Source organism: Crocodylus porosus, unplaced genomic scaffold (genome assembly GCF_001723895.1).
Source record: "Crocodylus porosus isolate Cpor-Errol unplaced genomic scaffold, CroPor_comp1, whole genome shotgun sequence".
Lineage (NCBI taxonomy): Eukaryota > Metazoa > Chordata > Crocodylia > Crocodylidae > Crocodylus > Crocodylus porosus.
Genome location: NW_017728948.1, coordinates 15,000,054 through 15,026,174, shown reverse-complemented (window position 1 = coordinate 15,026,174; position 26,121 = coordinate 15,000,054). Strand labels below are relative to the sequence as shown.

At 41.1% G+C, this 26,121-nt stretch overlaps 1 protein-coding gene across 2 annotated transcripts in view; it reads left to right on the top strand.

Moving 5' to 3' along the window:
• The window catches only part of MXD4 (MAX dimerization protein 4), a 50,691-nt gene extending 30,341 nt beyond the window's left edge, over window positions 1-20,350 (top strand). For both annotated transcript variants that reach the window (XM_019552907.1, XM_019552906.1), the window contains exons 4-6: window positions 8,695-8,809; window positions 12,436-12,595; window positions 14,879-20,350. In XM_019552907.1, coding sequence (XP_019408452.1) covers window positions 8,695-8,809; window positions 12,436-12,595; window positions 14,879-15,027 — 424 coding nt within the window. In that variant the 3' untranslated portion in view covers window positions 15,028-20,350. The remainder of the gene's footprint in view (window positions 1-8,694; window positions 8,810-12,435; window positions 12,596-14,878) is intronic.
• Window positions 20,351-26,121: the final 5,771 nt, after the last annotated feature.

The following is a 26,121-nucleotide window of genomic DNA, read 5'->3' as shown; positions in this document are numbered from 1 at the left end:
TGACCCCAGTACTCTTTCCTGCCATGGCAGGGGGTCGGACTAGATGATCTGCTCAGGTCCCTTCCAACCCTAGAAACTATGAAACTGTGATTAAAGATTTAGAAATGCTTTCCAGGGGTGGGCTGTATTTTAGAAAATGCTTGTAGAATTACATTTAACAAGAATATGAATAAAAACACAGCTTATTTTGGACATGACCAAGTTCAGAGTATCACGTGAACCTGATTTTTTTTCTGTTTGTTAACTTTCTTCAACTGAAACGTTCACATTACATTTACCCAGCTATTTGCATTTCATAAATAATAAGAGCATTTCATAAATAATAAGAGCAACTATCTTCCTATTAGGAAATGTTTTCAGTATTGTGAGCGTCTGTCTCATGTCTGTCCTGGCTATGGAGAGTGATCATTGTGACGTTTTCTTTAGGAAGAAAACCTGGCCATTAATCATCTCAGTGTCTTTGAAAGAGATAGGCACAAACTGTATCTCTGTTCCAAATTCCCCTGAACTCTGGCCGCGGGTATTTGGATTCAGATTTGAACATCTCAGTTCAGAGCTATGTCTGTTTTGAACCCATGCATGTTTTTAGAAATGTTTATTCACTAAGCAACAGTGAAAGAGCCAATAACAAGTCCTCTGAACTCAAGTCATTCAGAGACTGAGCACTGGGATTGACACAAATTTTAAGTGTAGAAAAAATGTGGCTAAAATCTAAGAGAAGGGATTGGATTCTGTTTGATCATTACTGTACAATTACCCAGAGTTCGATGTGTAATCTGTTGCTTCTCTGAGCTTGATTTGGAGCCTCCTGTTCATGTGCATTGCCTATAATAACTATCTCTGGAGTGGACTTCTCTGTATCGCACCGTCATGTATCTTGCACGCAAAGATGGGCAGAATTTGGACAAAATGTTCTAAAGCCATGTTTGCCCAAGAGATTTGGAATCGTTAGACAAGATGGGTTTAAGATTAGAAGGGTTCAGTTTGTCTAGTTTTTCAGCTGAGACCCATTTCAGGTTGGGGCCTTGCATTTACTGGCCCTACTCTCACCCATTTCATCTGCAGTATCACTGGATGTCTTTGTCTCAAATATATCCCACGGTTTTAAGAAGTAAATAGTGGGAGGTTTCAGAAGGTCACCCTGGTATGCTGGGATGGTGAGAAGACTAGCCGAACCATTTCAAGTAGTCCCACTGTTATATTAACGTTAAAGTGGTACTTGGGTGTGAGCCTAAAACATTTGTAGCCATGTTCTCTAGCGCGCACAAGGCTTTTCTCATTACTCTACTACATTATTGCTTGAGCTGCTCCAGAAATGTCTGAGAGACTTAAAACCGTTGTCTATTGGTGGAATTAATGAGCCATTTATAAAACAGCTTCAGTTAGAACAATTTAAAACTAGTTAAGAGTCAAAGTATACATGAAAGTTGCATGGGCCTACCGCCTTTTTTACAGTCGTAATGCTTTGAAGTGGTCCTGAAATCCATTTACTGAAAACAGGTCAGGCCAGCATAAACCTAAAACCTGGTGTGCACTCTAGTTCTGATATGACACTGACTTAGCTAAGCCAGTTCTCAAACCCTTTAGAAGATTTCCTGTGTTTGGAGTGCCTGTTGGAAAGAGAACAACTTCCAGCAATGCTGCCTGCCGCTCCATGTATGCAGCGAAGGAGTATGTTGGGTTTTTGCTGTTTTTTACAGCCCTGGATGGAATTTACTTATGTTTTTGTTCGTAAGTTCTGACACTTGGTAAGGACACTCTGTTTTATTGCTGTTGCTCTAAGCCATATGTGTGCCTGAATGCTGTTCATATGCCAATACATAGTATATTTTTCTTTATCTGAAGCCTGTATAACATGTATTCAGCTTTGTATGTGAAAGGTTTTAGCTGAATTGCATGCAGGGGCTAATAACATGGCCTCATACAGTTCCTTCTGCAAAGTTATACTACCCTGATCAGCAGAATTATTATGATAGAGCTACTAGTACTTTTGTCAGGTATCCAGGTTGTAGCCATATTGGTCTAGAGGCAAAGGGAATCAGAACTTATGGTAGAGGTGATATCTTTTATTAGACCAACTAGATCATTTGCAAAATTAAGCAAATATGTTTGGAAAAATCTAGTTGATCTAATAACAGATACCACCTCTATCATGAGTTCTAATTACTAGTACTTTTGAGCATGTATACATGTGCTTGGGGGGCAGGGGGAGGACTTTAATTAGAGTGGCTCCTAGGAGCCACTCTAATTATAAAGCCTACAACATCTTGTGTATTCAGCATCCTGTGCTTCAAAATAGCGGCAGAGGCACTTGAACTAAAGCTTATTTGATGAGCTTTAGTTAAAGTGCCCCTACTGTCATTTTGAAACACGGGGACGCTGAATACATGTGACAGTGAGGCTGCTGGAGTGTTCTAATTAGAATGCTCCAGCAGACTCGAATAATTGAGTATGTTCTGACACATTTAATTAGAACACGTTGGAGCAGATGTCCAGTGTGGCAGAATGCCATCACAGTATCTCCCCAAACTCTGCTATCAGGCTTACCACCTGTCTGTCAGGTTGGTTGCCCTGGTCACTGCGGTGGGCAGGCAGCCCTCCCCACATCTGTTTCATGTAACCCTGAGTTGTAACCTGAGCTGGAAACATTCCTGGGCGGGGTCGGGGATGACCTGCTCCTGTGGATGTGAGAAGCTACAGGTAGCCAAGGGGGTAACTCCACGTCTCTATGGCTTGGGCACTTACTGCATGGCAGGAGGGCCAGGGCCCACACTACCAGCTGATCAGTATTGCTTTTTAAACTGATAGGTTGGCATCAGAAACACCTGCCTGATTGGACCTGGAAGGTGAGGTCACTTGAAAGCACCAGGCATCAGCCAATGGGGGTGATTCTGGTGGGAACTTAGTCATGAGGTCACGACAGGGATATATAGGGTCCCTTTTTCCTGAAAGGGGCAGAGCCATGTTGGAGAGCCATTATTGGCAGAGCCATGTTGGAGAGAGCCATGCTGGAAAGCAGGGAGAGAACTTCTGTGTTGGAGCCCTGGGGTTCCTGGGGGAGAGAAGAAGAGCAGCTGAATGCTGCAGCCCTCTCTCTCTTGAAACTGGACACACAAGAAACTGCCTGCCTCTGAGGAAAGCACCCAGCCTCTGGATGATACTAGTGAGTAAGTTACTTGAGATCTAGCTAGATATATAGCTTGCAGTTCAGCAGTTGTGTAATCAACAGCTACTAGGCCACACTGTTTGCTCAAAAGCTTTTTTTTTTTTATATTGCTCTATCCTGTATCCTACCCCAAGCCTTCCTTCTGTACAAATAAAGTTTGCCTGCGAGCATAGCATGAGAGACTTATTGGGAGAGGGACTGGGTTATGCCTTGGTGTGCCCTTGGTCTGGCTGACTAAGGGAGGCTACTATTTAGGCTTCAGGCTAAAGGAAGCACCCCAAGTTCTGGCATTGGGTTGAGCACTCTCTAGTACTACACGGCCTGTGTTTCCCAGGGGGCACAGGGGCAAGGATGGTCCAGACCCTGGGTGGTGGCAACAGTACTTCCAGGTTCACGGGTGTGTTCCAGGAAGGGGGTCGGCTGGATGTGAGGTGCCCCAGGGCTGGCACTCAGAGCTTGGTAGGTGGATGGGCACAGTGAGGTGGGTGGCTCAGCACAGGAGCACCCCCTACAGGCCTGCCACACCTGCATGTGTACAGGCACTCTGTTGTTTGGAGGCATGTACAGCAGGTCTTTTTCGACTTGCAGTCATTGGTTATGAAGCATAGCATCCACATTTCTGTTCTGTAAATGCGTGCACACATCTGTGAGAACAGTTTAATTTTTTAGTGTCAAGGATATCAATGTATATGCGTGCATTAGAAATCTGTTTGAGGAAATCCCAACTTCTAGGCATTAAGTCAGCTTCCAGCAAGTGGAAATTTCGTTTACATGGATATGTAACACATGTGGACACCAAGCTGTCTCTGAAATTATCCACTTGTTGGGATATTTACCAAGATTGTGGGGTTCAGTAATTCCTTACATTAAGCTTTTAAGGAACTATAATTTCTGTTTATCAGGTGATATCCAGAGCCCACTCCTGAGGATACATTAGCATCTAAAGCACTGGAAATCTCTTCTGTCTTTGGACAGAAAAGATGCATAACATTCAAGCCAGTCTGTACAGTAGTTTCTTCGCTCTCCTGGTACAGCTAAAATACAAGCAATTGCAGTGTCTCCTGCTCAGAACTGAAGTCACAACTCGTCATTCACTCCTGTGCTCTCACCACTCGGCCTTGTTTCTGTGACGGTGCTGGGGATTCAGTCTTTGGGAGCCTTGCTAGATTGCTAGCTGTCTGTGAGTAGCTGTGGTCAGGATAGTTGCTTTCCATCTGCATGTAGCAGTAAGAGAGTGATCTTCTACAGATACCAGGAGTTAACTGTATCTCTTGCCCAAAGCTTGTGCTCCATGTGGATATACACCTAAAGCGGTGGTCTTCAACCTTTTCAGACCCGAGGCATCTGGGCTAAGTACAGAGAAAACATTACTCAGTCACTTCAAGGTCTTATTGGTTTTGGCTTGTTTTCCAGGTAGCATTTGAGGTGTTAAGGTCTAGTTTGATCCATGATTATCCTTAAGATACTTCTCTCGCTCTGGGTGGTATTGATTTCGTGGAGGTAAACAAGCTGCCGGCTCCCTGTTACAAAAGAGAAATCGCTGCAGGTCCATGACAGTTAGTCCCTACTGGACCTTGTTTCCCCATCAGTGTGATCAGGTTTTTCCAGGACTTCCTGATGGGAAATTTGGAGTAATTCCTTGTGGGACCATAATAATTAAGACAGGTTTTATTTGAAATACGCACATTGTATGCAGCTAGTTATAGGCTATTGTGTTATATTTTGTGTGTGGGCTGGCTGCATATCTTACTTAAATAAGGATATTTAAATTTATGCTTTGAAACCCTATATAGCTTCAGGGGTTGGAGAGGTGCTATCCTAAGCCTGTCTAAAAGGTTGACAAAAATCTGAGGGTTTATTTGTGGAAGTCTGAAGCTAGAACAAGCCTTCCAAGTTAGGCATCATGGAAAAGACCAGTTTCCTTGTGTTACAAGACATGCTGTAGATTATTAGCTTTGAAGACATTTTAAAGCTGTAATTGTTTGTGTTTCATTTCCTTTTTAGATCTTTTCTCAGTAATCAGTGAATATAATCTATTTATATTCAGTAGAGTTGCAATGGAGCTGTGATGGTCTAGGACATATGCAAGAAGCAAGGATGGATTTTCTGGTGGATGGTTGGGAGATGTTAGAGAAGCTTTGGGGCACAGAATACCTTTACATTGTGCCCAAAAACATGTCTAATATCTTTCCCAACTATGCAGTGAGTCCAATAAAAGATATAGCCAAAAAAAACTTGCTGCTCTGTTTGTCAGATTTTCCTACTGGCTCATATGATGCTGCAGTATCTGAACTGAACATATAGCACAGAGCAATGAACGCTTGAGAGGAAATAAAGCTATTTCTGCTGGCACCCCATAACATTTCTGTTGGTTTTGCAGCTGACAGGGTTGGAGTAGCAAAAGGTTACTTTGTCACTAGGTCAGCAGAAATTTTTCTCAACTTCCTTAGAGAAAGGGACTAAGTAAGTATGTTGCAAACACCTCTTGCTTACAGTTCTGTCATCTTATGGGATTTAGGTGCTGTAAGCAGATGGGTGTAAATCATTTAATTTAACTTCACCGTTACTGTTCCATTCTCCTCTTTGTCACTGCATCTTCCTTCCCCTGGGCTGTTCTCTCCTGCTATCTGATGTTAGTAGACTAAAGCTGCTGATGCATCCAAATTGCACTCCAGGTGCACACAAATAATTATGTGCAAATTTAGAGGTCATTTCTGAACCCATTTTAGTGGGGGCTGCACTAGTGCCAGCCATGGACCCCCAGATTGCAGGGCTTCATTTAGTGCAGGGCTGTCCAACTTCTAAGCAGCCGAGGGCTGCATGACCTGGGGGCTGCACTAGTGCTAGCCGTGGGCCCCCAGGTTGCAACCGCCTCCCCCACTGCCAGCACCTCTGCACAGTGTGTGCAGGCAGCCCCCCCCCCCCCATCACTGTACTGTGTGCTCGGCTGGTATCCCCCACCCTGTACCACGTGTCCCCATGTCAGCTCCTGTACTGCACCGTCGTGGGCTCCACCAATGCGGTGAGCTGTGCCGCCTTTTGCGGGCTGCAGGTGGCTTGTGGGCTACCAGTTGGACAGCCCTGATTTAGTCCATGAAGCAAATTCTTAACATTTTAGCCATCTTTGAAGGTTACTGTGAGCAGCAAATAGAAACAGATATTAGCCAGGGTAGTTCTTCCTGCCACTCTCACCAAGTTTTGTAATGTCTGGGACCTGTTTAAAGAAGCATCCAGATTTTGATTCAGCAGCTGCTCACACGGCACTTTTTCATGGGGATTCACCTGTGCTTTGAGACACGTAACTGAGCAGGTTGTAGAACTGGGGCCCTGTTCATTGTTTCTTCTTTGTAAAGTCTAGAGTATGAATTTTATAAACTCACACAGACAAATCATCTTTTGCCATTTCTTCCCCTCCCCCAATGAATCATGTTTCTTGTTTCTTGAGTGACCTGAAGAAGGAAAACCCATGTCATGAGTGTCATTATAATTCACACAGTGTATTGATTACTGATTTGTACAAATTGACATGCAGTCAATTAAATGTAGGGAATGCAAATGTTTAGTCACATAAAAGCCCTGAACAGTCATTCTTGACAATTATCTGTATTTTAATAGGTTTGAAACAAAAACAGCCTTTTCTCCATGTTTATCTCCAGTCCTTGTTCATGCAAATTACAATGGACCAGATGTCACCTTCTCAGCTATAATACATTGTCTTGGGCTGTAGCTTAAATACGGATGTTGAACACTTGTTTTCAATAGTTATTAAAAAAAAAAAAAACCAAAGAAAAGGGAAAGTAGTTTTTGACCAGAAGCATATCATTAACATGCAAAGAATGTTTGAATGAATGTAGCTGATAGCAGAATTGAAATGAACCCCTTCCCTCCCGAAAATGGTGATTCATTGCACACTTGCAATTTCTTTTATTTATTCTTATTATTGCCTTTGAGACTTAGGCATCCTCAAGTCTATTAAGCTTTCAATCTTTCCTGATGTTAGAAATACCCTTTTGTACTAATATATATGAAGAGTGATGATTTAAATTTCTTACTGAGATTACAGACTGACAGAAAAGGGCAGAATATTACAAACATTGCTCATGTAATCACTTATGTAAGATGTATCCTTTTCATTGTAAAGATACATGGTAGCTTCATATTGCTTCTTGTTCAGTTGCATGCACAAAATAGGAGGGTTTTTTTAATGCTGAAATATACTCTTGAAATACTGTTTTGTTTTGTCACTTGCCTTGTTTTAGATTTTTGAAGTAAAATATTTTGTGGATTATTCTGTACATCTATTGCCAGTCTCTTGATAAAAGAAAATCCTGAATGCATTAAACAACTACAGAATACCATCTTGTAGATGTTTAGCTTATCTTTCCTGGTGAATTTAGTATTATTTAAAGGCGTGTGTGCGTGACAGTTTAAAGCAGGCTAAATGCTTTTGCGCCGCTTTAATGGTGTCGGTGTTTGCACACCTCAGCGGCATATTGCGCATTTTATTCCAGCTGCTGTAGGAAATTCGCAATGTAATGTGACTTAAATGACTCCATGGCTCTGCAAGAAGCTCTGCAGACAGTCTGGTAGCAGCCTGGGCAGGCAGGCTCCACCCAAGAAAAGCAGCGAGTCTGATCTTCCCTCCCCCGAGCCTGCCTGGCTGACCAGTGTGGGGGCCCAGTGCTTTCCTCCACAGCTGCAGTGCCCCCGGGACCACCCAAGCCGGGTGCCTCCAGGTGGGCGCTGCCATGGCGGGTAGGGCACTGCTGCTGCGGAGAGAAGCACCAGCCCCTCTGCAGCCCAGGGACTGCTCCACCCGCTGGCAGCTCGCCCTCCCTCCCCACCGGAAAGGCAGGTGGTGTTTTTTAAAACCCGCCACTTCAGTTTAGGACCCCCATTTTGTCTACACACGCTCTAAGAGAGGACAGGGAGTTGTGGCTATAAACAGTGTTGCTTACAAAGGAGTACTGTGGCAAGCATGAAAATGCAATAGAGCTGGAGTTTTTCTTCCCTTACATTTTTGTTGTAAACACCATTCTCGATGTATAGCTGGAATCAGGTATCCTTGTTAGAGGGGTGTGGTAGGTCAGTAGTGAAAGGGCATAGGAATGGGAGCCAAGAGATAAAGCATTTCTCCCATTTCCTTTGAAGCTATGTGAGAAACTCATTCTGAATTCAGGAAGAGCTCCATACCGAACCTCTTGCTTCTTGTCCTTGCTCTGCCACTGATGTAGTTACTTACTTGAATTATTCCATCTCTCTGTGCCTGTTTCCTCCACCGATAAAATGGGGATAGTCGGATGAACTCAGCTTTTTAAAAATGCTCTAAGATCTGGGTACAAAAAGCACTGCAGAAGGGCCAAGCATTATTATTTTTCAAGTGACCTTTGGGGCCTGATGCTTTGCCAAAGGGAGGGGAAAGGAAGCCACCATTGTTGAGTCGAGTTTGAAGCAGATGGTATTTGCATACAGGATGTGTTTCTAGAGGGTCGATTTGCTACTATATTCTTTGTTTTTAATAATTTCAGACGGGCTAAACTGCGGCTATATTTGGAACAGCTAAAGCAGCTTGTGCCTCTTGGGCCAGACAGCACCAGACACACCACTTTAAGTCTGTTGAAAAGAGCTAAGATGCATATCAAGGTAAAATCATCCACCCACATTTTGTTTTCTTCAAATTTAAGATTTTGTATCTGCTGAAAAGGTACCATCTTTGATTTGTGCCCACAAAAGTATTTCCTTGAGTTACTGGATCCAAGTATTGTTTTATTTGAAGTGAGAGGTTAAAATGGACTTTGCTGTTCCAAGCCTATGAAATGGTGATTTCTTTTCAGTCTCTAATGGCTTATATTTTGTCTTACAACAATTATACATCATTCAGTAATGGCCAGTCTGATTTTTTTTAAAGGACTGGGGCAGACTGATTTGCAGCTGCGTTACTTTCAGTTAAAACAAGCTATTCAACTGAAAGTTGAAATAACTAACGGAGTGGAAAGGATTATGGCTATTAGTAACACTGTGTGCCCTGTACCAGTGTTTGAAATTCATTTAAAAGAATGAAAAAGAAATTAAGGCTCTGCTTTCTGAGTGTTTTATTTGGTTTACTATTGAATATGAAAAAAATCTTTTAAAAAAATATTTTCTGGCTTTCCATCTAGTTCTATAGCCACTCCCTTGGTCCTTGTTTTTTGAAGAGTGGGGTTAACAATATATCTTCTAGGCAATATAATACTAATAATAATAAATCTGAAAAATCCAGATGGAGCCTGCTCTTGTGCAGCATCCATTCAATGCAGCCAGTGGGAGGGGAAAATAGAATTGTTGTCAGATATTAGACACATACTTAAGCCAAACCATCCCTATAAGTAACAAATGCACCAAGCTATCTTCTCAACTGCTATAAATTGGTGTAAGTCCTGTTCCCGCAACACACCTGTGCCTATTTATACCAGCTGGCCTCTCCGGGTATATAATTCAGATTAAAGTGAATGACCTGAACACGCTTTGTGTTTTGGCCTGCCAGTGATATTCCCTACTTAGGCCTGTGTACTATGGAATGCAGAACTAGGCTTTGTTTTTCAAAGGCCCGCTCTACACATTACATGTATTACACAATTAACTGGTTAATTGTGCAGTTAATTTAGACCAGCTCCATGTGCTGCTGCAGTTGGGTGTCCTGCAGCTGACTGGGGGAGGGGTGGGGGGGGCAGCCATGTGACCTGGCTACTTGCCAGTGCAGGGGAAACCCAGGTTCCCCCTGCACTGGCCATAATGTGTGATTGGATCTCATGTTGGATCCCACAGTCATGCTTCCTGCCATGAATGTGTGGCATGGCAAGAGGCATGATTATGTGGATTGTGCATCAGGTTCTATCATACCTGGATGCCTAAAGGGGCGCAAAGTGACACATTTATGAGGTGAGCCCTTGACTCTCGTTCAGGCCAGTAACAAAGCTAGGGATCGACTGCCTTTTTCTGTTCTGCTCCCTGATCAGTCTGGACCTGCTGGTTACTGGTGGTGCAAAACCCTAGAGGTTATTTTTTTCTTAAAGATGTAGCTTGAGCATCCTGTTACTGAACTGTTTCTCTCCAGCAGGACTAGAAGCATTTCAGATTGCCGGCACTCTGAAGACAGAGTGCTACTCTAGCTGCATTGTCAGATCACACCTGTGCCTGCCTTAACTATTTCTAAGGCAGAAGAGTCATCTCAGCTGAAACTGACCCTGTCACCTCCCTCCCCCAGACTCAAACTTGTGCTGAAGAACTAGACAGAGTCTCTAGACCAGTGGTTCCCAACCTTTTTTTTCCACAACCCACTGCTGGGAGTGAAGTGCAGTGGAGGTGGTGGCCCAGCAGCGAGGGCAGGGGCAGGAGAGCTCCTGGCATGGGGCGTGCCTCATCTTTTATGTGCAGCACTGTCGGCATTGCCCCCACAACCCTCATTTGGGTCATGACCTGGGGCTGGAACTGCTGCTGTAGACTTTGCGTGCGAATGAAGAGTTAAAGGTCAAAATATTTTTAGAGGCTGAGTATTAGGTAGAAAAATAACAGCTGGCGAATAGAGAATAAGTAAATCTAATCAGCTGGGCTTGATTGGTTGGATAAATCAATAGGTGTGTGTGGGCTGACTTCTCTTCCTGTTGGAACTTGCTGCATCTCTGGCCAATACAAATGCAAATAGTGCCTGCTCTTGGCAAGCCTTAATATGCAGCTACTACAGCTAGTTCACGTAAATGCCTAAGCTCAGTAAAGCCGATCACTCCTTCCTTCAAAAGGTAAATGCATCAATTTTATGGTAGCAGCACTGAAGCAGCAGGATCTTGGAATCACTGGGCATATCTACATGAGATATTTTACTGTGCGGTAGACCAATTTACTGTTCAATGAGTGTCACCATCTACATGGGCAGATGCTTACTGAACAGTAAATTGGTCTACTCTGCAGTTAATATTCTGCCTGCATATGCAGGTAGCAAATTAGCTGTGGAGTAATTACTGCGCATTAACGCATGAGTAGATGGCTGACCAGGAGCAAACTTGCTCCAGGCCAGCTGGGCAGCAGGGGGCGAGAGATTGCTTCCTGCCCCAGGAGCTGCCTGCTGCCGGAGCGGGCTCTAAGCTTGCAGCCTGCCCGGGACAATGTCCCCCTGCCCCAGCAGCAAGCAGCTCCTGGCCCTGAGCAGGGTGGGAGCAGCCCTCTCTGGGTTGCTCCCATTGCAAGCAGATCTGCTCCCAAGAAGGAGCACATGTAGACATGCTCCCCAGGAGGCTTACTGCACAGTATTTTTACTGTTCAGTAAGCCTACTTTGAGTTAATTGCATGTGTAGACACACTCATTCAATTCTGGTTTGCTGTTTACTTGTGCGCAACAGTCTCCTTTAAAAAAAATCAGGCTGTGGTATATTCAACAGCCATGATTATTCCTGATAAATTTCTTGAAGTCTGTAAGTCATGTAAGTGCAGTTAAATGGGGGAATTTGGCCTTGCTTAGTGCTAGTTCCTGTAGTATTCTAGATGAACTAGCCAACAGAATGACTGTTTTTTGACAGTGGACCTGATCCTCAAGGAAGCTGTAGCTTTCAAGTGTACATATGAAACGTTTTGCTTTGTGCATCTTTTTTTGTTGTTGTTGCCCATAAATGACTGTGCCCTACATATTTAACGAGAAAATGGCTCTTTACATGGTTCAGGAGAGTTACAGTACAATACAGGACCCCACACATGGTAGCCACATAAATATATAATTGTGGTAGGTTGAAGCAGTCTAAATTATTCAGTTAACCATTCAATTATTCAATTAACCATAATTACTCAATTACCCCATTTGTTTGGTGTAAAGTAACTGGGAAATTTCCATGAGACACTATGGTAAGAAGAGAGGCAGGACCCCTGCAGGTAGTAATTGCATTAGTACAGAGTTGTAAGATTACTGCACATTGTTAGACAAGGACTTCAGCATGTGGTGTATATCTGCAGAGGTGGTACATTTTCAGTGACATTAACAGTCTTTGCAGGAGTCTGCAATATAGGGTGAGGGTCTTTTTCAGTCTGCCCTTCCACTCTGGTTTCTGGCAGGTGGTCTCAGCTGGCTCTTTTCATATTGACAGTGGCCATTGATCTGCTTAATATAGATGTCCCATAACCATTGGATGGTGTCAGATGTTATATTAACATGTTTATGAAAAACAGAGTATTTGAAATAAGTTGCTTTTTTTTTAAAATTGGTCCATGTTTCTGGCTTCATTTGTTGTTTATTTTCTCCCCCTAAGAAATTGGAAGAGCAGGACCGAAAAGCTCTAAATATCAAAGAACAGCTACAGCGGGAACACCGCTACCTCAAACGCAGATTGGAACAGCTCTCTATGCAGGGCATGGAACGCATCCGCACTGACAGCATGGGATCAACAATATCCACTGATTCGGAACAAGGTAATCCAGTAAGAGGTGCCCCTGGCTTCAGGAGCAGTTGGGCTGAGTTTTTGCTGTCCTTGGTCAAATGAAATGGCGTTGTCTTTGAAGTCGAAGGAATCAATCAAATAATGAGGCATCATTTCATGCAAGTAATGCGCAGTCTGGTCCTTGGGATTAGTGATAAATCAGTAATAGGTTAAGTATTAAAAAAGAAATGTACTGCGACGTGATAGATCATTGTAAGGTCCAGTTAAATTATTAGGAAATATACTACAAAATATATCATTGACTGCATCACATTTTTCCAGTTGATGTAGTCTATGGCTTTTAAAGCACACGTAAGGTCCTTACTGCTATAAATCATTGTGCAGTTATTAAAATCAATGGACCTACCCTGGTTTTCACCCTCTGAGAATCTGGCTCAGGATCCTAGTAGCTCATTCATCAGTTTCTACAAGGCAGCGCATGGGGCTGTGTAACCACCAGAGCATGAACCACACAGCAGTGTGAGAGCTATGGGAGGAGCAAGTCTCTTGCTTTGTGAGTAATAACATATGTTCCTCTCTGCCCTGATTTTAACAATAAAATGTAGGCCTTCTCATTTTCTGACTGCTGATTTCACACTCTCGTTAATGGAAATGATACAACTGTAGCAAGAGGATGATAGCCTGTAATAGATATTTAACTGTGTATTGGTGGTTCTGCCATATTTTTTGACTGTCAGAATATAAATGAAAAATATAAACAGTGCTCATTTTCTTAAGAGGCACTTGTATCCTTTTTGCAGACAATTTCCAGTCTATCTAGCAGTGAGTTAAGGATGGCCAGTCATATATAGTTTTGTTTCCTGTTCTTATGAGCTCAAATCACAATTTAAACACATAGTTCCATTAAATAACTACCAGCATTAACTTGGACCCAATCCTGCCACTTTTAAAGGCAGTAGTAGTTTTACCATTGACTTTGCTGGGAGCAAGATTGAGCCCTTGATACCAGAATCTAATATATGTAATCATGAAGATTAGCTGACCAGGTGACCCCATGGAAAAGAACAGGATGGTTATGAAAGAACGTGCTGCTCCTTGTGAGCAGGAATATCAGAATCTGGCTCTTTCCTGAGAGAGTTTTTTTGTATTTGTCAGCAAGGCTGTTGGTGCTGCTTGTTTCAGGTTGGTTCTCGAGGTATAAAGAGAAATTTTCAAAAAAGTTTTCTATTGAAAAATAGCCTTTTCCAAAATCAGAAACTCACGTTATTTCATTTCTTTTCTGAGGACCTTAGAAGACTAAACATTATGTAATTTCGTTTATGCTTTTTCCTCCTTTCCTCCCATCTCGCTTTTCCCTGTCATAATGGCAGAAGGAAAGAAGGAAAAGGGGGAGGGAAAGACGGAGAAATCATGAACAGTTTTACTGAACCAAAAAGCGTTATAGTCTTGAAATTTGTGGGATGAATAATTGCTATATATAAAATATAGAAATTATAAATATATAAAATATAATTGCTATATCGAAATAATAGTTTTTTTTAAAGGCCAGTTTGGAGTTTTGTATTACTTTTGACAGGATTTTTTATTTTAAATTGAGCTATACGTGTCTAGAGTTCTTTCTGTGATGGATTGGTAAAGTGGGCTTATATCTTCTGTTTTAATCAGATATTTTTTACGTAAAGGATTATTCAGACCTGAAAACGCTTGACAATTCTGTGTAGGATGATGCATATTATTAAAAGTCTGGGCTGCATGGTTCAAATCATTAGTTAAGCGACAAAGAGCTTTTCAGCTCTCATCACCAGTTTGTATCCACTCTGAGTTTTAATGGTTTGAAACCTTACCATTTGATGGCTTTCCAGTGGCCAGTGAGAAATGAGCTATTGGTCTCATTCCAACTCTTAGTGGACTCATGGCTGTACCACAGTTACCACTAACTAGCACTTCTGCTAAAGTGTCAGTGAAGACTGCTGGTATTGAAATGTCATGGGAATTAAGCCCGTGTTTTAGTCTTCACCCTGGTATCTGGAGATCAGGCTTTAGACACAAATCTAGGTGTGAGAGAACCTTTACTGATATCATGCTGTAATTGTGTTCTGTGGATAAAAATGAGATTTTAATTCCCAGGGGTGTCAATCTCATGTCTTTCTCAGGAATTCACTGAATTTTTTTGAGAAATATATATATATTTTTAAAGGGAAATGAAATGCAGTTTGAACGGTACGCTAGTACGTTAGTCTTAACTTACACCTGCAGCACTGACCCAAGGTAACACTGCATTTCTGAAAATGTTGCCTTTTTGTGTTTTGTTTAGAAGTAGACATTGAAGGAATGGAATTTACACCTGGTGAAATGGACAGTATTGGGAGTGCCAGCGATGCTGAAGACCACTACAGTTTGCAAAGCGGTTCAAGCGATGGTGGCTATACACATTCCTGCAGACTTAATGCCAGGCTCTCCTAGTGCCTGAGTTACCAGCTCAACTCAGGACCATCTAACTGAAGCACTTATAAGAAAATTCCAGAGGTGTCAACTGCCACTCTTCCGGGAAACCCCAACCACAGTACTCTGAAATGGAGGTTTCTTACCCACGGTTCCCTGCACTGTAACCACAATATTAGATATTGTAAATCATGGTTTTGTTGCAGAGAACTGTGGCTAGGTACAGTTGTGACTTAAAGCTAGCTTGATGTAGCCATACTGCAAATTTAAAGAAAAAAAAATCATATCATTCCATTCAAGAAGTATGAAATTCAAACGATTGGAAGCAAATGACGAGATAAGGAGGTTTAAGACAATTATTTTGTGGAGACCATTTTCAGATGTCAAAAAAAAATGGAAACTGTCACGTGTTAGTGATTCAAAGCTACAAAAATTCGACTGCTTTTTTCTGGTTTTTTTCATAAAGAAATTATGAATGCTTCATAGCAGCTTGTAGACTATATAAATTCTTTTAAACAGCTGTGTTTTGAGAGATTTAGATGGAAAAATCTTCAAATCTCAGATGATCTTTTGAAGAAGGTCATTGACAAGTCACTACTGTACTTCAAAACAGGGAAAAAAGCCAGCTCCAACAATGACTTCATGTGGGATGAACTCAACTTTCTTTTGCTTTATGTGTTTGACATCCAACCAGCAGCAAACCATTCTCTCCATTTTAGCAGGGCTACTAGAAGTCAAAGTGGCAGTTCTGACCTGTTATCATGGAATGGATGACATGTCAGTGTTTCGTTTCGTTTTGTTCATTTGACAAATTACAGAGTGCAACTGATTCAGATTTTGATAGTTAATCTTCCCTGCAAGGAAATAAAATTACTGTTTGCTTGTATTTTTTTTTCCTATTTACAGCTGCCAATACGTTTTTATGGAAGGCATGGCTTACAATTACAGTATTCAGCTAGAGGATAATTAATCATTTTTTCTTTTTTCTTCTTCTTTTTTTTTTTTTGCTCACTATAATTGCATTTTCTATTCTTTAAAAAATGCAAAAAAGTAAAATGTATGCTGTAAAACAGCAAAGTTTATTTAGTACTCATCAAGCTGTTCAGAACATATTTACCCAAATTGTAGCAATACTATGGAGCTGTATTCTAATACAACTTCAGCTTAGTGAAGTCATTAGAGCTTGGCTTGCTGGGTAAGAAAAAATGGACCAGTCTTTACATTATCTGTTTAAAGAAGGTCTTTTAAAAAAAAGAAAAAAAAAAGATTAAAAAAAAGAAAAAAGCTATAAACACTTTTAGAGAAGTGATTTTAGCAAGTGTAGTCTATATTTCCTGTAAGAGATTTTGTATTATATTTTCCTAAATGTTCTCATTTACTTGTATAGGGAGGGGAATGGTACAGACCCAGACCAGAGTCTCAGGGACTCTTCACCTTCGTTATATTGTGCCTTGGTGACCATTTATGTATGCCTCTCCTTTTCATTGTTTAAAGGACAACTCAGCTTTCTTTAAGGACCTCTATTTGAATGATCTTGTTACAAATGAAGGACTGGGAGGTGTATTTGTGTCTTAATCCTCTTGCATCCAGTTCTGTGAGGTTTTAAGTGAAATTATTAAATTAGATTTTGGTGAGAGGGTTCATGATCTTTCCACAGGCCCTCCTTGATTCTTCAGCACCCAGCTCTCTGTTTTGTTACCTTACAAAGTCAGGGTCTCTGTGAGACCAGCATTAAATGGCTATGGAAATACAACCGTACTGTATAATGCTAGAGGATGTCTACCTGTGGTGCCATTTTTAGCATTCAGATATAAAAACCTCATGACGTACTGACCATAGTGATCAAAACAAAGATTTGGTTGTTCTTTTAACATTTGACATATGTGTCCTCCCTTTGGCTCTTACAACACAGAGTAGAAATATGAATACATTTGTGGCAGCTTACAATCCTTGTTTGCACTCTTGCTTACTGTTTGGAACTTGCCAACAAGGAAATGAAATACGTTTAAGTTACATAACCTAATGTGTGGCTACCCCTATGTCGGCTCTGGGGCAGAGCCTAAGGTTATAAACTCTGGCAGCTGAAAAAGAAAACATTTATCCTTTTCTGTGATGCAGGTTTTGGTATTATGTTATACACACCTTGCATATTACTAAAATCCTCATTGTTGGGGAAAGCACACAGCAATATACTCATTGTGTGTAGCTGACAAGCAGCAGAAACTACTAGCTCCTTTGGTGCATATGTAACTAATTTCCAAATCATGGAAAAATTAAGAGTTTACTTTAACATATGACTGTTAACAGGAAAAAAGGCTAGTAATATTGTTGCTGTTCATTTATTCTATAATGAACACATTCATGAATTGTAAAGTGTTTCTTTTTGTGACAAGCAGCTCTTGCACAGAACCTCCTAATAAAAAAAATTGAAACTCATAGAAGGAGAGTAGAGATTTTAAATTGAACACTGTTGTTGATCTGGAATTCTCCTTTGAAAGATGAATGTGCTAACTTAATGAGTTCTTCCACACTGGGTATCCATGGCTTTGTAGATCCTATATTTTCAATAAAAATTACTCCAATAATCTGAGTAGAAATGAAAAGGGTTTATTTGTTTTTACTTTTAGTTATTACTATGGTAACCATTATCAAGACCAAGAAAAAAGGTATTTTTCTCATTGAATGTTTGTCTTAAAACCTGATTGACTATGACAACTGTCAGACATAGAACCTATTTCTGCTAGTCCCTCCTAACCAAGGAAGTCTCCCTCAAGGCAATGGCACAGTTGTTTTAAGTATTACTTGCTTGAGTAAGAAATAGGTAGGATCAGGCCACTAGTCCAAGTGGTATAAAGTGCTAAATGCCATATGCTGCTTCTACTAACTTCAGTGTGAAAAACTGGGGTCTTAATATTCCATTTCAAAACATTATTCATTGTCCCATTCAGCAGCCAGTGCAGTGTTGTTAATTATATTGCTTTGTTGCTTAGCTACTAGGGATGAATTTAGTTTTCTGGTTTTTCATTCATTTTAAAGGTGGATCTTTGTCACTGCATGTGCGTAGTTGTTAGTGCTGTGGTGCAAACGTTACTGCAAAACAACCTGATTGAATAATCACTTTCTCGGAGTAACTGCAACTGAACTTTCATTTTGTGTAATGGCTGTTTTTAAATTAGAAAATGTAACTTTTTTGTCAGTTACTTTTAAACTTTTTTCTTTCTGCAGTTAAGAAACATGAAAGGGTTTGAGGTGTACAAGAATGCAGGGCTGGTTCTCCCCTTTCTGGGAGAGAACCGTGGAGAGAGGGAGTTGCCATGAAGCTCTCCTTGCAGAGGTTTGATCTCTCTTACGGAGCAATGGTGGAGTTCTGCCATTGGAACTTGCAGGTCCCAGTAAGACCTGTGTCTCCACTGGTTTTGTGACTTTCTCCCTCCAGTTCAGTCATGTACTCTGAGGACTTCATCAGCTACAGCCTCAGTGAAGCCACAGAAGAGTCAAAGCGGCTCTAAGTTGCATTTATTTTTTTCTACAGAATCCCCCACAAAAGTTGTGGGGGGAAGATGCACATTCCCTTGTTCCCATTCTCCCCCTCTTTGGCAATGCTTCTGCAAACACATGGAAGACTTACTCTTTCATCTTCCCTTTTTTAGGAAGTACTGTCAGTAAGGTGAGCTCCTTTACATGCGCAATCCCATTCAAGAACTGGCCCCTATTATTTCCCTGTGTAAAAATCAAGCTGATTGCGGCGCCAGTTTTGCTAGAGCGCAGGAATGGACCAAAAAAATAACAACACTACAAAGTTACATCTGGCATTTGCAGACAGGCTTCAACCTAATGTCTTAATTCTTTATTTTAAGGTTTTTATTCAGGGCTTTCCAAACTGATCAAATAAAGAAAAGACCCCCTGGCTAGTGGGTATTGGAGCAGACATAGCAGTTACAACTTACATTGGTTTGCCAACAGCTAGTGTAGAACAATCCAAATAGTACAAATAAAAATGATTTGAACTGATAAAGCATTTACAATTTTTCAATTCTCTTCTCACCAATTCTCTCCTATCAACACAATGTATTTTGGCATATGACGTTAAAATACCAAACTAATGAGATGTGGAAGTTCAAAACATCATAAAGAGATTCTGTGCATATGAGTTTAGTCTACAAGTGTGTGCTCGTGCCCCATACCAAAGCTGTGGAATCTATTGGCCAGCTCTTTTCTAAGGGTTTAGAACAGTGTACATGGGTGCAAAGGGTTATCATTTGACTTTTCTAGCAAGTTAATTTGATTATTAATTAGTTTTATCAGGTTTTTTCCCCTCAAAGGTCATTTCTATAAGCAAATTAAAATCATTTACATTTTTTAAATCCTGCCAGCAGTCTTTGAGCAAAAATATTAAATATCATACATTTTTGTATGAATATGTAAATAAGGTAATGCGTGAAAATCAAACTTCAGAATTCTTCTTCATTAGAAGGCCATTGTTCCATGTGTTACAAAAATACAAATAATAAAGATGAATGTGTCTAAATATTTAATTAATGAATCATGCACTATCCAAAGTTGGGTGAAAAGACTATTGAGCCATTAGGTTTCTGGGTTGTTGTTTTTTTTTTAAGGAGCACTACATCACTGTAAAACAAATGGGGCAGATTCACTGGAGTTGAATTGTGTTCCACTGACAAAGAACATGAGTCAGCATGTTTAGTGAATAAAAGGCAATATTCCTATCTGATCGCTGCAAAAGAAACATCTAATGAAGGTTTATTATGTAACTATTAAAAAGAAAGTGTGATCTTTAAGCCTATGCGTACATTCACGTACATCCACGTACTAATAAGGACTATTAAAAACCATTTAATCATTGTGGCTGCCAATTTTAGAAATGAATCCAAGCAAAGACTCCTGGTAACCCAAGTACACCTGTAGTATAGCCTGGTAGCAAACCACAGTGAAGGCAGACTAACTTCAAGACTTCCTCTTTTCACTTTGCATGAGTAATAGAAATGTAAATGTGGTTTCACACAATGTATGTGGTTTAAAGGGTCTGTGCAATAGGAATTCTTAATTGGCAATACTTGGCCAAACATGAAATATGTGAAAGAGGCACTTCTGCTGAGGAGGATGCTTTACTGGTCGAATTCTAGGGGCGTATTCGTATGTTCTGTGCCAGAGCCATTGGAATATACATCCAAAAAGGAGCGCTTCATAGCCTGTAAGATGTATGATACTGTAAAGTTCCATTTGTAAACACGTACATGGTGCTTGCTACATTCTGTAGCACACACTGAAAGTATTGTGTTGTATCATTTTTTCATTGTAATATAAATACAATTTTTATACCTCAGATATTTGTGGTGGTTTTTAGTTTTGATTATTTTTCTTCTTTTATCATTTACTCTGTGTGTGTGTGTGTGTGTGTGTGTGCGCGTGTGTGTGTGCGCGCGCGCGCCCGGTGCACGCGCACGTGTGCGCATGTATGTACTTTTCATTCCTTTTGCAATCCATTTCACACAGGGTTAATAAGTATTTAATAAAGAGCTTGTTAAATGTTCTGCTCAATAAAAGACCCCTTCAAGTCGTCATGGTACTGTATATAATTAAGTTAGAGTTGCCACTTGAATTACAGTTCTGTTAAATGTATTGGCCAAAGTTTAACCCCAGTGTAATTCCACAGTAGTCAGTAGCATTATAGCAGCAGTAGGAATCAATTGGGCTTGTTATTTTCAAAGTTTGTGCCAAACCTTGGTTTGGTTTTGCAAAAATATTCCATTGATATGCAAATTATTGGGTAGTTCTACGCGTCCATTTGAAAAAGAAAAAACATAGTATGAAATGCGAATCAAAATACATTGTTTTGTGTTCTGAATATTACCATACAACTTCACAAAATTACTCCAGTTGCACACGAGGTAGAATCAAAATGAGAAGTTGGGATACAGCATTTTTACTAAATGTATTTTGCTAAACTGCATACAAAACTCATATCGAAGTGGCAGATACCCTGATGAGAACTGAGAACTTTGTTCTGTTAATGTGTGCGTGTGCAGGGGAGGAGAGAAGGGGAGGGACAACTTAGCTTTCAGAAAGCACATTGGTGTTATCATTTTACACTGAATCAATATTGCATGATATCTCAATGTCTTCATTTCACAGTGAAAAGCGATTCAAATAAAAGCATCTCAATATACACGGGTCTGTGAACCATTCTGTGCAAAACTACACAAATTAAGTTTTAACTTGTAATGAATTGCAAGTAGTTTGTCAAATTGCCATTGCTTAGCCCAAATCCATTAATTAACCTACAACATGCCAATCTCACACTTGCACATTATACTTGCAGTAGAGCTTTGAAAATAGCAGTCTTGTACAATGGTAGAAATTACAATTTAGTAATTTCATTGATTACTAAATTTAATTGATTACTGTAAGTGGAGCCTTCTAATAAAAAGGATTTGATACTTTTTTTATTTTGACCTCCAAGTGTTCTGAAGCAACACAAAGTGTGAATCCTTATTGTAAGTCAAAGCGGGTATCAGAGCTAGGAAGGATCATGTGTCAATACCTTTGTAAACAGCATATAGGCTGCATTTAAAAGAGCCACAGGGGGTAGATTTATCTCACAAAATCCTACCTATTCTCTTATTTTAGAATTGGCAGCTTGGAGTACTTTTATTGCAGTTTCTCAGGTTTTTGTTCCTAGGGCCCATATACTATCCACAGCTTCATTACATGCTCAATCCCACAATTCTTTGCAGTCACAAAAGGTTGTTGTTTCAGCAGTAAGGAGTGATAATGTTGGCAGGTGGGTTATGGATGGGGATATGCTGCTGTTGGTTTGGGGGTGGTCTTAGGTAAGGGGCTGAGTAAATAGACTAGGTCTGGGTCAGTGGAGTGTTTCTGGTGGGAGGTGCTTCCTCCTTTTTGGCTATAAGTTTTTCAGCTCCAAGACAGAGACAGTAGTACTGCAAGAGAATATAAAGCCAGCTCTGCAGCTTCTCTCAGTGCCATTCCTCTCAAGGTTCACAGCTGGGCAGGTGTGGCTTATCTTCTAGGTAAGCCAATGTTACTCATTTAAGCATACTCACTACTACAACTAAATTACTAGTAAGAGATTAATCAGATAAAGAAAGGAGGCATACATAAGAACATAGGCAATGTGTAGTGGGGGGGATGGAGGGGCACATGTCCCCCCTGAAATTGGCCCTTGTTGACTGGGGAGTGCCAGTTGGTGCCCCCCCCGAAGCGCCGGTGGCACTTCCGGTTTTGCTGACAGCACTTCCAGTTTGTCCCCTGCGGTTCCAGGGTTGCTGATTGGCCACTGGGGGACCCCTGCATCCTGGTTGCTGATCAGCCACTGGTGTCCCCCCACAGCCAGGAGGCACCAGTTGCCCATGCATAAGAAGTAGAATAATACAAATTGATGCTACAACATCAACGAGGTCTAGAAAAATCACTCCAGATTTGCACAGGAGTGTTCTAAGTATCTATCTAAAAATCTATTTATCAGGGGTTTTGCCCTGTTTAAAAAGTTTTTCTTTTTAATACAACTCTACTCAAGTTTCAGGTTGCAAACGATCAATCCCAATGTAACATGGGTATACACAGAATTTTAATTTTAAAATTGCATTCATAAAACTGAGGGAAAATAAACACTGTGATGTGGGACCAGCACGGTGTGAGCACTGATCCTATTGTTCCTACAGTGGGTCTTTATTTTTTGGTATTCTTTTTTCACTTTGATTGCCAAACTATTTTACATAGTGACTTTATTGTTATAGCATCGTATGTGACATCTTAGGAGTTCTTCCTTTGTAATTAAAATGAGTCTACTTAAAATAATGACCACTTGTGTTCAGTACATCACATTTCAAAAAAATGGCTGATACTGAAGGGATCTGCCTCTGGGAATCCTTAAGTTCTGCCATTTGCTTGCAGTTATTAGCAGATGTGTCTGAGAGTATGAATGGCACAAATTCTTTTTGAAAAGGACAGCTGGGATACATGCAAATAAAGTCTCTAAATTGATGTAGTTCATCAGTTCAAAACTTACTGAATGGCTTTAATTTCAGTCCTCTGGTAATAACATTGCTTCATATAGTAAAAACAATTCTAAAGCAGTGAGAAGCCAAACACCTTCCTATTAGAGCGTATCTTGCTGCAAGACAGTTATTATCAGTGTTAATAGCAACATAAATCATTTGCAATTTCTGTGGTTAGTTTGGACAGTCACTCCTATATGTTTCTATATCTCTAGGCCCTATATGTTTAGTCTGGCTCTTCAAGAGGATGTCAAACACAACTAGATCATATTTTTTAATGGTTAAAATTTCAAATGTATCAGTGATATGGCATCTCTGGAGTTCCCTTCAGTTGACCAGTAGACCAACGTCTTCACAGGATCTGTCTAGTCTGTTGAAGTGAACATTGGACTTCCTTGCTCAACCTAAACTCTCCTTTTTTCCTGGCTCTCCAGCCCATATGTAAATCAAACCTTCCCAGGACAGAGAATAAAAGAGAAAAGGTATGCCCCAACTATGTTTTAATTGGACACAGAGGAAAATATCCTAAACCCATAAGAAACTGTAAAAGCTGTGTTAAATACTAAAGCAAGCTGGGTTACTGAATAGAAACACAGTAATTTGGAGCAGAATAATAATGTAAAAGCTCAACGGTTCTGTGATGGAGAAATGTACTTGTAATTTCTAAGGTTGTTTTGCAGCACCAGAGAGAAGGGGTTGTTGCTTAATCTCTAGCTATGTGCCAGGAGTATCACCTGATAAGCAAATGCTTCACACAATGAGGCTGTTCTTTCAAATGAAAGTTTTATACATTCAACATTTTAAGATTGTATCTTCCATTTTTTTAATGATTAACTTTTCCCTTTGACCTAGATAGCCTAGTGGTCCCTCCTCCCCCCAACACCATCTTTTGACAAGGAGGTACAAAGGAGGTTAAATGAGAGAAGGAACTTAACAGAAACAATTGTTCTTACTGCTCCCAGAGTTGTGGCTGCTAATCTTCTCATTTCTCAAACATGCAGACCCACATCTTATGCCATTATTGATGATGATTATTGATAGACATCAGTCAAAATAATGTTATGGAATTGGGAACGGAAATGAAAACACACAGGTGTTTTGTAATTTTATGTTGCTTATTTATACATGCTATATCATCTGCTTGTCATTTCTTGTTATGATTTAAATGACTGACAAAAAACCCCCCATGGGCATAGATCCCTAACCTGCCATTATTAACTAAACAGTAAACACAAATCTGGATTAAACAGATGCATTTCATCTGAATGACCAGCACAGCAGGACCCTATGAGACTAGGGGTAATAGAGAATCCAGAATTGACAGCGTCTCCCACAAGACAGCACTGCCGTCTGCCTTCAGTGGCGTACGGTGAGCCAGGGGATCCTAGGTAATCATTAGCACCGTGACTGAGCACAGGGGATGCATGAGACCCCAGGCAGGCAGGATGTGCTCCCGCTGTTGCTGCTCAGCTGTCTGGACCAAAAATGCTGGACCATGATTTGGAATTGTTCCCACAGGACCTCTGGTCAGTCAGGTCCATTTGGCCCACGTTCTTGAGCTTCCATGCCTGACCTTGACCTCTGCGTAATGCCACTGCCCCAGTTCTCTGTACCTGGACTGGCTGCTGAGAGCGCACTCAACCCTTCTAAGCACACCCCAGCTGCAGGCCGCAGGCAGGCCTTGACAACAGGCTCAGTCTGCTCTGACAAGCCTTGCATTCACTGCTCTCTCCAATTCTCCTGGCTCCTGACAGCTTGGGCTTTCCCTGGTCCTGCTCTTGTATCTTCCCTGGGATTTGGCACCCAGCTCTCTGATATTCTTGGCTTCTCACTTCAGCTTGCACCCTCGACTACATCTCTTGGATGCCTCTCTTGGCTCTCCAGGAACCTGGTCCCGTGTTCCGTTTCATTGATCTAGACCCCAACCTAACAACATGTTAACCTGGCTTACCTCCTGTTGTCCTTCAGAGCTGACCTGCAGGCCTAGCTGTCTGTGCCCTGGCCGAACCTTCGCACTTGGACCCCTTTCATTGCCATGTGGTTTTTGTTTCATCAGACCGGGAGCTGCTGGCAGAGAAGAGATATTGAGATACTGATAAAAGCTGGACATATTCAAGGGTGTGTTGTTTTGTGTCCTCACAATGTGGTCATCCCTCTCCCCTGAGAAAAGAGTCACCTTGTACAAATTTCAGATGTTCATGGCAAAGTTGGCTTGGACATATCCCATTCTGTGCCTTGACCAACAAAGCTGGGTCAGGAGGGCCCAACACTGGGCCAACAGGGTCGGTAAGGTGAGGAAAACTACGGGTCCATGCTGCAATCTTAGTGTTAGCAACAGAACTGTTGAGCAGTCCAGACTAGTAGCTGACCAGTCGTTCCCACTACAGGATGGAGGTGAGATCCAGCCAAGTGGAGCTTTCCTCCGGGAGGAGAAATCCCCAGGAACCTCTGGAAACTGGGCCACTGCTAGCTCTGCTGGGACGTATGCTCTTACGGGACATCTGATGGTGAAAAAGCAGCATCACATGATACTGCCTGCCAAGTAATGGTTGGAAGTGTCCTGTCTCCATGCATGAAGTGCCATTTTTTATGTGGGTCAAACCCTAGGACAATTTCTATGCCTGTAAGATAGTGAGCTCTAAAAACCGTTCGACACTTTTACAATGTGAGCTACCTTTTGAATTGTGCTCCAAGCGGAATGGGAGAGCATGAATAATAGATGTTATGGTCTATTATTTTATAGATCTAATGTAAAAGTTTGTTATGGCTTCTGGATGAATTAACCTATTTATTTCTATCTACTTTCAGTTTGTAAGCTGTAAATATCAGAAATGTGAGACTCATACAAGAGTTATAAAAAAACAACAGCAAACAAATCCATAGAGCCCCAGTGGCCTAATGGATAAGGCACTGGTCTCCTAAGTCCCATCTGGGGTGACAGTATACATCTTGAGTGAGCTTCCTGCTTCCCTGTGTGGCTGGACTCAATGATTTCATAAGGTCCCTTCTTATTTCATAGATTTCATAGACATTAGGGTTGGAAGGGACCTCGGGAGATCATCGAGTCCAGCCCCCT